Source organism: Tetrao urogallus, assembly GCF_951394365.1.
Source record: "Tetrao urogallus genome assembly, chromosome: 1".
Classification (NCBI taxonomy): Eukaryota; Metazoa; Chordata; class Aves; order Galliformes; family Phasianidae; genus Tetrao; species Tetrao urogallus.
Window position 1 is genome coordinate 163,342,046 of NC_136813.1, and position 12,265 is coordinate 163,354,310.

The following is a 12,265-nucleotide window of genomic DNA, read 5'->3' on the forward strand; positions in this document are numbered from 1 at the left end:
ATCCCTCTTCATAGCACAGCTGGCTTGCTACCATTTATCTAGAGTTAAAATAAATGCATGCACATTATTTTAAAGATATGAAAACTAAAAGCAGAGAATTCGGTGTCACCAGCATGTTGCTGAAAACCTAATTCAGGTCTGCTCAGACTTGAACTCATTGCTCCAAGGAGACTGTATTTTAGATCTGATACCCAGCTCACTAATCTAGTACCTCAGGCAAAGCCTAAGCTCGCTATTCTGGGTACCATCTTGCTGTTTTATTATCCTTTCTTAAGATAAGCTTCTTTCTTTCAACTGTTCCAATATTTCTCTGCTTAGGTATCCCAAGTTTATCTATTCCCTAAGGAATAAAGATTGTTCTTTCTCTCATCTATGCTATATTTTCTGCTTTTCAATACTGCAGAGGGCAAACAAGCTTACGAAGAGTTTTATTTTCCTCATATATTCCTAATTTATATTCATTTTCATATATTTAAGATATGACATAGAAGCATGAAGAGACACAATCCCTGCATTAAAGAGCTTACAGTCTCACACTTCTCTGTGAGACAGGTAAACAATCACTATACTAGCTTTATAAATATGAATAAAAAGATGGCAAATGATTTAACTAAGGCCACTGAATAAATACCTATCAGATTGATAACCAGAAACAAGATTTTGTTATGCGATCTCTGGCCTATATTTAACTCCCTGTATGAGCTGTGTGTCTTGTAACAATGCTGACTGATACTGCAGTTATTTCAAGTAGCCCCACAGAAGCTGAGAGACACCACTTTGGGACTCTGAACAAGCATTTTAAAACAAACCACAAACAATCCACTCTCATAATCTGTTGCATACTTAGTTTTCACTTTCCCAGTTCACAGAACACAACTCCAGTCTGTTGTATTTTTTAGACAGTGCTTCCTCAGCCACTGATTAAAAAGGAACTCTAAAAGATGGTAATTACCAGTATATCCTCCCTTATGGACAGTTGAAATAAGGCACAAAAGAAAAAAAGTTGGCTATCCTAACTGGAATCTTGTGTTACTAAAGAAACAAGAAGTTACACTATATTTGGATTTCATTCCCATTTGATATGCACTTTTCAAAGGAACGCTCTGAACTTCTATGCACTTCTAGTACCTCACACCTGTAAACCAGAATAAATTGTATCTCTAAACCACTACTGAGGAAAGGAGAGAAGGGGCTAGGATAGGAAAGAGTATGAAAGCCTTATCTACTGAGGTTTCACTGCAAATAAAAAAGGTAATTAAAGCCTATTAGCAACAGAAGAAAGTCTGAAGCCCTTTTTCTCAGCCCAGGCTTATTCCACTCTAGCAGGAGAGAAGCAATATCCTTCCATCCTTGTGCATTCTCAGTCTTGCTGTAATTTACTTACCATTTATTCAAACCTAAGATGTTCTCATAGCTATTAATAATTCAAAAACATAAATTAATTTTTATATTGTTTCAGCTGATGATTGGAAAATGGTATTAACATATAAACTTTGCACCAGCCATTAGAAGATTCAGGTAGGCCCTGAAGTCACCAAGAGTTACTACAGCGCTCCCAGAAATTTGCTTTTTGTAGATTATTAGTTCTGACATCTGGCTGGATAAGCTTTCCAGTTAAGCAATCAGAATTCTGCTTTACAACTGGAGAACAACACTTCCCCCCCCTCTCCCAATAAACCGGAATATTTCACCTTAGGAGCACTGAGGTAATCATTTCTACTAAAAAGCTTGTAAGGAAATAATCAGAAAGTATGTTAACATTCACCTCACTAATTTTTCACTGCATTTTTCAGCAATGGAGTTTACCCTCTGCAGGAAAAGCCCAGGAACTTCGATAGAGGTCAAACTCATCTGCATAGTGCCTAGTAACACAACACAACTCTAAGGAAGATACATTTTAAGGTAACTACTCCTCCTTTCACCTGCTGCTTGCAGGTTATGTTTTTATACAGGCTCTACCATCTTCCGAGCAGATGCACAGCAACTGTGACTAGACAATAACCATCCAAATAAATTAACTCCTATAGAGAGACATTTTGATATTTTAATGACCAACATACTTAATTTGTCAGAATAAAACTTCAGGGCACAAACAGTACCTACTCTTGACTGTAAATGTCAACTGCATTATTACAGTACAACTAAACCAAAATTTCTCTCCAACTACGTAAAATACTGGCTTAAGACTGAAAAGCAAGGCCTCAGATGTCTCACCGAAACATGCCTTGCAATTCTTACCTTGAGAGGGAAAAATAATTCCAGACAGAAATCACAAAAATGTCACCCATGTATTCGTTCTCTGTCCTGCCAAAAACTACAGGATTTGTGACCAAATTAAGCGCAGTACATTTTTCAGGTGAAGTCTGTAGTGTTATAATAAATGTTTGTAGCTTTTAAGATGAAAGCCTTCATTATGATGTTATTCAAGAATGGACAGAACCTGCAAGGTCATCTGATCCTTTTTTCTGCCAGTCCTGGCTCACCCCTATCACACAGTATGTATCACCCTGACCAGCCTGGGTTTGGATAGCCCATGCGGTGGGTTGCCCCCCAGCTAAACTTGTCATACTCATCCAACTTCTGAACAGCATGTGTTATGGTTTTTGTGCTGCTGTCTGCACTGAATTTTCTCCCTCAGTTTCATCTCAGCTAACACATTAACATAACTTCCTATCTTATTAAAAATTATCTCCCTTTTAAGTATGTGGGCCCTTCAAAATGCTTCTAAGATACCACGTCCCCGTTTCACCCAAAATATTCATTTAGCCACATAAGATATACTTATTTCTCACTTATTTTAAAATCAATTAGTCCTTTCTGTCTTCTGTGTATTTTCCTGTTCTTCTCTAAGTTTCTGTCAAGTTGCCACACCTGTTGCAAAGGTGCCTGGATGTAAAACAGTACTTAAAATACAGTCGCACAGTCTCATGCAAAAATCACTCCCTCTCATTTCCAGTGCCTCTGTGGATGTAACCTAAACTCACTCCATCCTGTTTCACAAAGTCTATACACCATACTGTACACTGAGGCCTGCTCTCCCTGTCAGAAGCATGCACAAATCCTTTTCATATGAAAGGGAGCTGGGTGCACACAACTGACAGGATTATCAGGCCCATGGTATTGCTCCTATCCCTTTCTCAGCAGTACTGCTTTCCAGGTTATTCCCTCACAGTGAATACCTGTTTTGGATTACTGTCCCTCACACGTTAGAGCGCGTTTTCCAAAATAATCTCATTTATATTTTCCAACATGTCTGATTTCTTTAGATAACTGGTTTTTCTGCTCTTTTGTTTAACCCTTCCCTTATCATCTGCTAATGTCACTAGTGTACTAGTCACTTTCTCATTAAGTTTATTATTATTAAGTTTAACACAACACTAAATATGCCTAAAATGGCCAATCTTGTATTGCTGTGTGCATATGCAAGCACTCCTATCACCTAAAACTGCTGTGACTCACCAAATACATCCTCCATACTTTGTTTGATTTTTGTTTATGGTCCTTCAACCAATTTTTCACTCAGATGTCTATAGATATAGATAAATAATTTGTTAATGAGTGATTCAGAGAGGTATTTATATTTCAGTTAAATATGCAAAATAATTCTACAGCTACAACTTTCCCTTCATCCTCTGAGGCCTTCAACTTGCAATCAGATGTGGCAAGCGAGCCAGTCCTGTACCTACCCATCACCACTGATCTCTGTGCAGATGCTGCTGCAGTATCAGAGCAAGAAAAGTAACAAAAACACTTCTTCAAAGTAATTTTGCTTAGAAAATTCCAGGCTTTTATTGTTGTTTCCCTAACGTTTCTGCCATTATTTTATTAAAACCAGTAACTAGAATCCCCCAAGTTTATCTAGTTCTTCAGCTCATGTTTTTCCCCCCCACTGTTCCCTCTTTCTTATTTGTTCATTTATTAAGTTGGAAATCAGTATTCTCATTAAAAAAGTCTCTAACTTTTAAGTGCCCCTCTGTAGTCAACAGCTATTTCATACGATCCTGATTTTTAACTGCTCATACTTTTTTATCCTACCATACATGCATTTTCAAGAAGGTCACCATAATGGCTTGCCTTCATACTAACTTTATGCCCTTTTCCATTTACAAATCGACCTATTTTCTCTCTACTCAATTATCCCTTACCTTCCCAATATTTACAACAGCAAACTTATTACTCACCTTTTTACCAGCATTAACTAAGTTCTGCTGCCTTCACCATAAGCTTCACAGAACCGAGACTCAAACTTATCTCACCCACACTTTGTCCTTTCACATAATATCTCTTAATGCAGACAAATACTTTTTAAAAGTAAAAACTCATTTTGAACTCATTTTGTACTTCATTTGCACAAGGCCTCTCACTCTCAAAGGCCTCATGCAGACCCACAACAGAAATAAATGTATCACTCTCACGTGAAAACCAGCAGAACCTTATACTAACATACAAGGTCACGTCGGTCCAATTCTTTGTAGGAATGTCATCTCATCAATTACTAACACAAAAAACAGCCTGTATTTCATGTTAACTTTGTTTTCACCTACTGCATGTTTACCAACTAACAAAAATGTAAATGCATGCCCACACTACCAATACTTGCATTTATTACTCCATATTATTTTCATTTACAGTATAAAATAATCTTTAGAGGTGCATTTAGAAAATGCTTTCCTAATTCACCTCACTTGAGATGAAGCGTCTAATTTGCACTACATCCAAGGGACTTACACTCTGTGACGCTTACAGAGACTTACAGAACTACATTAACAAGTATCAGTGGTTATCAGCAGTGTGGCTTTGCTCACTAAGAACCACAGTGCATGAATTATTTCACCTGTCAGACAGCTCAAAGCAATGCAGGCACAAAGTTTGAATGGTTCAGACTTTCACTGTCACAAATAACTTTTTCTAGTGCGAGAAAAGAGAGGGCAGCGCAAGGAAAAAAAAGGGGATGACAGGATGGCCTATCATATTTTCAATTATCATTTATCAGAATTGTGTCAGAAATTTAAACAGTTTACATCGTGAATGAAGTCTAACATACATTCCCAAAGCACAATTCCACAAGAGTCAAAAAGAAGTAGCTGCAAGAAAAAAGACACACCTGACAACAGCTTACAGGAAGGTTATCTGATGATTGTTCTGCAAAACACTCAGTATGATGAAGCCAACAGGACTACTAATGCCACACAAAATAATTCAACTTTCTAAATTATTTACACAGCAATTTAGAGTCGAAATGACTGCATTACTAGAGATAACAGTAAACCAAGCAAGGGGTCCGTGCAGCCTGAGATTTTATCTCAGCCAACGCGGTATGCCAGATGTTTCATAGAAAGAAGCAACTTTCATCCCAAACCATCACGGATCCAAATCCATAAATGTATTCCTGTAGGTGCACACCACCGAATGCCTCTGAATCCAGCAGGATCCCACCTGCCATGCAGATCACTGCATCGCTTCATAGGACATAACACTCAATTGGACAAAAACGTACACTGAAGTTAACCTTGCTTCAATTTGTTTGAATTTGTTTGCAAAGTCATTACAATAGTGAGATCAGGACTACACTCATATTTCAGACTCAAGAGGAGCATTTTCATGTTTTATTTTTTAAACCCAAGGTTAATTTCTCAGCGGTTCATAAAAATACAGCCCTGAGAGAAAGCTCAGGTTGTGGTCTTTGACACAGATACACAAAACTCTTTCTATAAATTTAGCATTACGGCACTTCTATTTCCCTATAACCAAATCCCCCTAAAACCTTCAGTACTAAAGCTAAACAAGCATTAACCCAACAGAGATATACGTGTATATACAGCCTGTATACTACACATATAGGGCGGTGAACTCAGCTGGAAAACACATCAAACTCAGATTATGCCAGAGCAACAGTGACTAAAGCAGTAATTCGAAAAGCAAAACAAAAACAAACCACCCCCCAAACAACCACCTTGACAGCTTATTTCAGATTGGCCTATGCAAATGACAGAGATTGTGATGAACCAGACCTTCTGAAAGACTCTTCTTATCAACTTCTTCAAAACTCCAATTAAATTAAAAGAAATTAAAAAAAAAAAAAATACAACAATTTATATTATTATATATCATCAATTATATGCGTTTTCAGCAGCCGTATATAAAATAATGCCAATGACAAAATGTTAACAATAAAAATAGTGTTTTTGGATGATGGATTCTAAATTATAAAGTAGCATCTTGTTAAAAATTAATGGTCATTACAATGCTAAATTAACATTAATTATGTTAACTCTCACAGCATATAAATGCTTCCAAAATACATATGAAAGCACAAATGACATACAACCATGACATTTCAGTGCAAAAAGTTAGGCTTTTGAGCTTCTATCATATGAAATTAAAAGCAATATATTAAAAAAAAAAAAAACAAAACAAAAAAAAAAAAACCCTTATCATTTTGCAAACTATATGCAAAACATTGTCAGGTAATAGATTACTACATGGTCCAACAGAAGAATTCAAAAAGCAGTAACTATTCTCAATGATTCAGTAACTCTTCAGCAACACTACCATAATATTATGTATTAGAGAAAGAAAATAAACAGGACAGCCTAAAGTGAGCTTCCCACTTCATTCCTAGGCCTAGCAGCAATCCTAAACTTTGCTAAAGCTATTAACCATAGCCATTTATTTCCTCGGTCTGGATCTTAAAGCAATCATATGTCAACACCAACAAAAAAGAAAAATTCAGTAACTACAGCTATCTGACTAAGGTTTTCCAGGCATCACTGTAACTCAATAACTGCTCTACTGTGCTCTGAACTCTACAGCTTCAAGCTGGAAGTCAATCTAGGACAACCAATAGAAAGTGCACCTGTACAATTACTGCGTTTCCTAATTCAGAAGGCCAAACTGAAGACAGATAAAGCTTGTGTGTACTCAGATCACCAAAACAGAAATCCAAAAGCCCATACATCTTTCCTACATATCACTCATCTATCTTATCTTTAACTGCAATTAAATATACCATCTATACAGTGCAGAAACATAAAACTACATTCCTTAACTAGTGTGCATAAAACTTGATTCTAAATTAAATAGATGTTTCTACAAAGCACCTAGAGACACTATACATGCAATAGTTTCAAAATCCTTCACATAAAAAATAACTACCAAGTTAATCAAAATTAATTCTTAAAAAAAAAAAAAAAAAAAAAAAAATCCAGTAACTGAACAGCACCACACACAGTAATTTAAAATATTCAACATTAACTCCACGCTACATTAAAAAATAATCTGCCTCATAAAAAATCATCTGTATGATTTCAAGGAAGGTAACCTTATTTTTAAAAGCTGCAGCAATCTATTATTTTTCCAGTAAGAGAAAAAAAAAATTAATATTTATCTTTTGTACTCTAAAATAAAGCCTAATGAACGCTGCTAGTAATTGATAACAATACAATTTATCCCAAGCAGTCTGTCTTCCTGCTGATGTATTTTCACTCACTGCCTGGCCCCACTGAGCTATAAACAACTTTACATACAGGAACACATTTCAGCGCTTCAAAAATTACAGTAAGTTTCTGTAACTGCAATAACAGGATCCCTCAGTAACTGTCCTTTAGTACCACCGTTCAGAAACGATCAGCAGAAATGTCTCCCACGTACCCCGTTTATATACTGAGGATCTCTTCAAAGTTTAAGATTTGCAGATGTAAAACGCAAATAAAATAGCTGCAAAACATAATTACCTTTAACCGACCACTGCACCAGACAAACAAGGAATTGGACATATTTTCAGGTCTACGTTACAGCATTTTTAAAGAGCGGGGGTATTTTTGTTATTGCATGCAACAAAAACCAAACACAACCCCACACTCACAAATACCACAGCAACAGCTTGGTAGCACTCACCGCAAGTAATACTGTTTTAAAGCGAAGGCAGCATTAGAACAACTTCTGGGAAAGTTGAACTCCTCCACGATCTCACCCCACTGATTCTTCTCAGAGACCTGTCAGAACAACACAGGCCCGATGCACACCGTGCCCCCAGCACCGCTCCACAGAGCCCACCGAAACAGGGGGCTGCCACGGAGCGAACGGATAAATATACTGAAATAAATAAACAGGAACGCGTGTGGGGTTGGGGCCGCATTTCCTGCTGACAGCCTTTCCTAGCGTTTCCCCCCGGGAATCCCCCCGCTTCTCCCCAGCATTTCTCCCCCCCCTCCCCCACCTCCTCCCCCTCCACAGCCCCGATTTTTATTTTTCACGTCGCGGGGTCGAGCAGGAGGGTTCGGCCGTTCTGGGGTTTGTTTGTTGTTGTTTCTCCTGCCTGGACAATAACCAATCGCCGCTCCCTCTGTCGCCCCCTTTTAAATCCTGCCGCGGTCCGTTAAAACCCGCACGAGTTGCCCACAATGCGGGGCGGTGCGGGAGGGGCGCCCCCTGGGCCGCGGGGTCCCCCCGGCGGGTCCCCCCGGGCCGGAGCCACAGCCACGGAGAGGCCTTTCTTTTGAGGCCTACATCTCTGTCCCCAGCCTCGAAGCCTAAAGATGGCTATTTGATTACACACCGTCTCGGGTGCCCCTTTTGTTATTTTTCCCCGGGAAGAGCTCGCAGGGCAGCGCCCGGCCCCCCCCGGCCGCGAGGCTCGGTTCCTAGCCCATGCTCCGTGCCGATTATCGATGTTAAACATGCCCGCTAATTTTGAGTTGCACTAAAACTGCGCTCAGACTCTCTCCTCTCTCCGTCTGCCTGAGAGAGAGGCGGGCAGAGCCGCAATCACAAGCGAAACAAACTGCCCCTCACGGCCCCGCTCCCCCCTCGCCTTCCCCCGGGGCCGGGGGGGGGAAGTGGGGGGTGGGCAGGGAACGGGGCCGGGGCGAGGCCGGGGCGGGGGGACGCCGTACCCCGATCCCCCCGCATCGCTCCGCCGACAAGGCCGAGCCACCAACCTGCCTGCCTGCTTCCTCCTTCCACCCCCCACCTTCCCTAACCCTCTGGAAATAGGCCGGTTCCCGGCACCCCGGCTCCCCCCGCCGCCCCCGGGGGTCAGAGGAGACTTTTGGGAAGAGGTTAGCGGGAGGGAAACCCAAATTAAAACTTCCACTCACCTTCCCAAATCCGCCTAAAGTGGTGACTCTGGTGTAGAGAGCGTGAAGATCCAGCTCCTTCCCACCCACCACAGGGATCTTCTTAAAAGGAGACCTGCCAAAGGAGATCCACACAAAACACCGCCACTTGTCAGCTCTGCCCCCTCTTCTCCCCTCGCCGGGGCCGCCGTGTCCTTCAGGGAAGGGGCTGGAAGTTGGATCTGCTCGGTTAAAGCCTCCCCCCCTCCCGTGCCATCTCCCCATTTTCCTCACCCTCTGCTGTGGTGAAACTGCCGCAGCTCGTCCAGGAAAGCGAGTCCCTTTCTCCGCTGGTCTGCGTGGTTTTTACCCGTCGAATTTGCCATTTTTGTATTAAAAAAAAAAAAAAAAAAGGTCCTCGTAAAAAAAAAAAAAAAAAATTAAATCCAATTTGAAAAAAAAAAAAAAAAAACGGCCGACGACAACAACAACAATCCCCGGCTCCTCCTCGCCTTTAAGAGACCCAGGTGCCCGTGCTCGGCCGGGGATCGGCCATGGAGAGGGGCTTGCTTGAAAAAAAGTTTAAAAGGAATAAGGGAGCCCCGCGAGTGCGGTAACCGCGAGTCCTGCCTCCACACAGCGCGCGGGCACAGAGACGGGAGCGAGAGGGGCACGCTCCGCGATTCCTCCTCCCGCTGCCGCTCTCAGCACCGCGAACCCAGCCGATCCAGCCTGCACATGAGACTCAACATGGTGCTGCTGGATCACACAATGAATTGGGTTACTGTTGTGGCGGGGTGGGGGGAGCCGGAGTGAGGTACTGACAGTGTGTGTGTGTTACAGACGCGGCTCCGCGCGGTCGCCCTCTCCCTCGCTCGCTCCCTCCTCTCGCACACACACACTGCACGGCTACGGCGGCGGCGGCGGTGGCGGCGGCAACGGGATTCACTTCTCTTCTCTCTCAGACAAAAAGATCTGAGGCCGCCGTGCTTCTGCCTGGACGAGAGCGCAACACAGCGGAGCCCGGAGGCCGCTCCCGGTACTGCACGAGGCAGCTCCGAAGGCAAAAGCCAGCGCAGCCCCAGCAAGCAGTTCCTGGCGGGGAACAATAGGCTCCTCTCGCCGCTAAGGGCTCATCTGCAATGTGCCGCAAACTTCACACAAAGCCGGGCGGAAAGAGAAGAGGGAGAGGGACGAGAGGGGAGGAAAAAAAAAAAAAAAAAAAAACGGCTACTACCGGTTGTTCCAGGGCGAGGGCCGGGAAACGCGCCCGCCGCGCCGGGCTCGCTCGAGCGGCCGCTCCCCGCTCCGGGGGGAGGGCGGGAGAGGTGGGCTCGGAGCTCTGGGCCGGGTAACGGGGCCGAGCCGAGCGCCCCGAGTTCGAGGGGAGAGGCGACGGCGACGGAAGGGGGCACTGCCGGATTTTGACTTTCGGAAAAGTTTGGAGTCCCCCGGCCCGAGGTGTTCCCAAGGACAGGAAATCTCCCCGGATGGCGTGGGGGTGGGGAGCGCCGTGCGGCGGGGGCGGCGGGAGCCCCGCTCCGGGCCGGGGGGCCCGCAGTGCCCCGAGGGAGGCGCGGAGCCGGGGCCGCCCCGGAGGACTGCGGCAGGGCCGGGACTCCGCCGGGCCCCACAAACGCCTATTTTTTCTTCTCGAGATACCGTGCCCTGTAATCGGACAGCTTTAGGGCTGCTCCGTTCCATCCGAGACACGTTGCTGTGTCCATATGTTGAAAAGAACGCAGAAGCAAAATGTTACTGAAGAAGGAAGGACGCGGCCCTCACCCCAGACAAGCGTTAGCCATAAGCGGCATCCCACCTTCTTCTCCGCATATGGTGGTGCGGTATTTGTAAATATTTCCCTCGTCACGTGCATCCAGCGCCTAGGAGCGCAGGATGGTACCTGTGGCCAGGCCGGGCAGCTGGGGCGAGAGGGGCCTGCGGGGCCTTCAGCCCCAAACATCCGACGGCGAAGCCGAGGGGCCCCAGGTGGGCCTCCGTGCCTCCCTGCCGGTACCTGAGCTGCAGGTGGGGCTCTGGAGGAGCACTCCTACCTCACAGCCCGCACTGAGACCCAGGGCCAGGTGGGGCCTTGCCTCGTCCTCAAGCAGAACTCCTTGTTAGTCAGTCAGGGGCTGTGGGGCACATTGTGGCCCCAAGGGCACGCTTAGGGCAAACTGTAATTCCCTTCTATTCCATATACTAACTTCAGAAAATAAAACACACACACATATATATATAATTTTTTTTTAGGAAGGTTTTTTTTCCTCGAGTGCTGTTTCAGCTTGAATGTAGGCATAGAGACATGCAGCCAGGCGCTTGCTGAAGGTCTGCCCTTGGGTCACACTTGTTGGGGTGTCAGGGATCTAGGAAAGAAATATCCGTTTCAAATTAATGAATATTGAAAATGGGCCTCTGTGTGGATGGAGAGGTGCTGCCTGAATGCCAGTGTAAGAAATGCAGCCTCTACTTGCTGTGTGTTAGGAGACACCCCCAAATTAGACCTGCAGCAGCTCCTGCTCTGCACCCCTGTCTGTGGCACTCTGAGTTTCTGCTATTTCAGCAGCGAGACTCCTAAAGCCAGAGAGACTGAAGACAAACAAGCGACCGAAGGTCCAAACCGCTCTGTCAGACGCACGCAGCGCACCCTGCCTTCAGGAGGGGCGGTTGCTGGCCGTGCCTTCCTGCAGCCACGGGGTCCCCTCGGCGAGGGGCGGCGGCGGAGGTGAGTGGCGCTCCTCGCCCCGCTCGGCGGCGGGCGGACGGGCGCGTTGCGTAGCAGGGCTATGTGGGCTGCCATGCGGAGCGCGGCAATTGCGCACGGTCCCTTACGTAACCGTCAGCTGGGGATTCCCTGGAGGGGGTCACTCTATTCAACCATTAAGCAGACCCCGGCCGCCGCCGCCGCGCCGCGCTCGGATCGCCGCCGCCGCCGGTACTGAAGCTGCGGTCGTAGCCAGCGCGGCGGCTCCTCACAAAATGGCGGCGCCCATGGAAGCGGCAGCCCCATTTTGTGCCCGGCAGAGCCTGTCAACAAAACGCCGACTTGGCCGAGGCTGAGGAACAGAAGGCGGCGGCTCGCTCGCGTTACGGAGAGCGGAGGGAGGAGAGCGAAGGATTTCACCGCCCTCCCGCCGCCGAGAGGAGATTTTCTATACAGCGTGCGCGTTGGGGGAGGGAGGAGAGGGAGGTGAAGGGGGACGCGAGCA

The 12,265-nt window shown here is 45.2% G+C and overlaps 1 protein-coding gene across 1 annotated transcript in view; it reads right to left on the reverse strand.

Moving 5' to 3' along the window:
* The window catches only part of ARID2 (AT-rich interaction domain 2), a gene marked incomplete at both ends in the record, with an annotated part of 103,777 nt that extends 94,335 nt beyond the window's left edge, over window positions 1–9,442 (reverse strand). Inside the window, 3 exons of the mRNA XM_079549351.1 lie at window positions 7,897–7,994; window positions 9,099–9,192; window positions 9,351–9,442. Coding sequence (XP_079405477.1) covers window positions 7,897–7,994; window positions 9,099–9,192; window positions 9,351–9,442 — 284 coding nt within the window. The remainder of the gene's footprint in view (window positions 1–7,896; window positions 7,995–9,098; window positions 9,193–9,350) is intronic.
* Window positions 9,443–12,265: the final 2,823 nt, after the last annotated feature.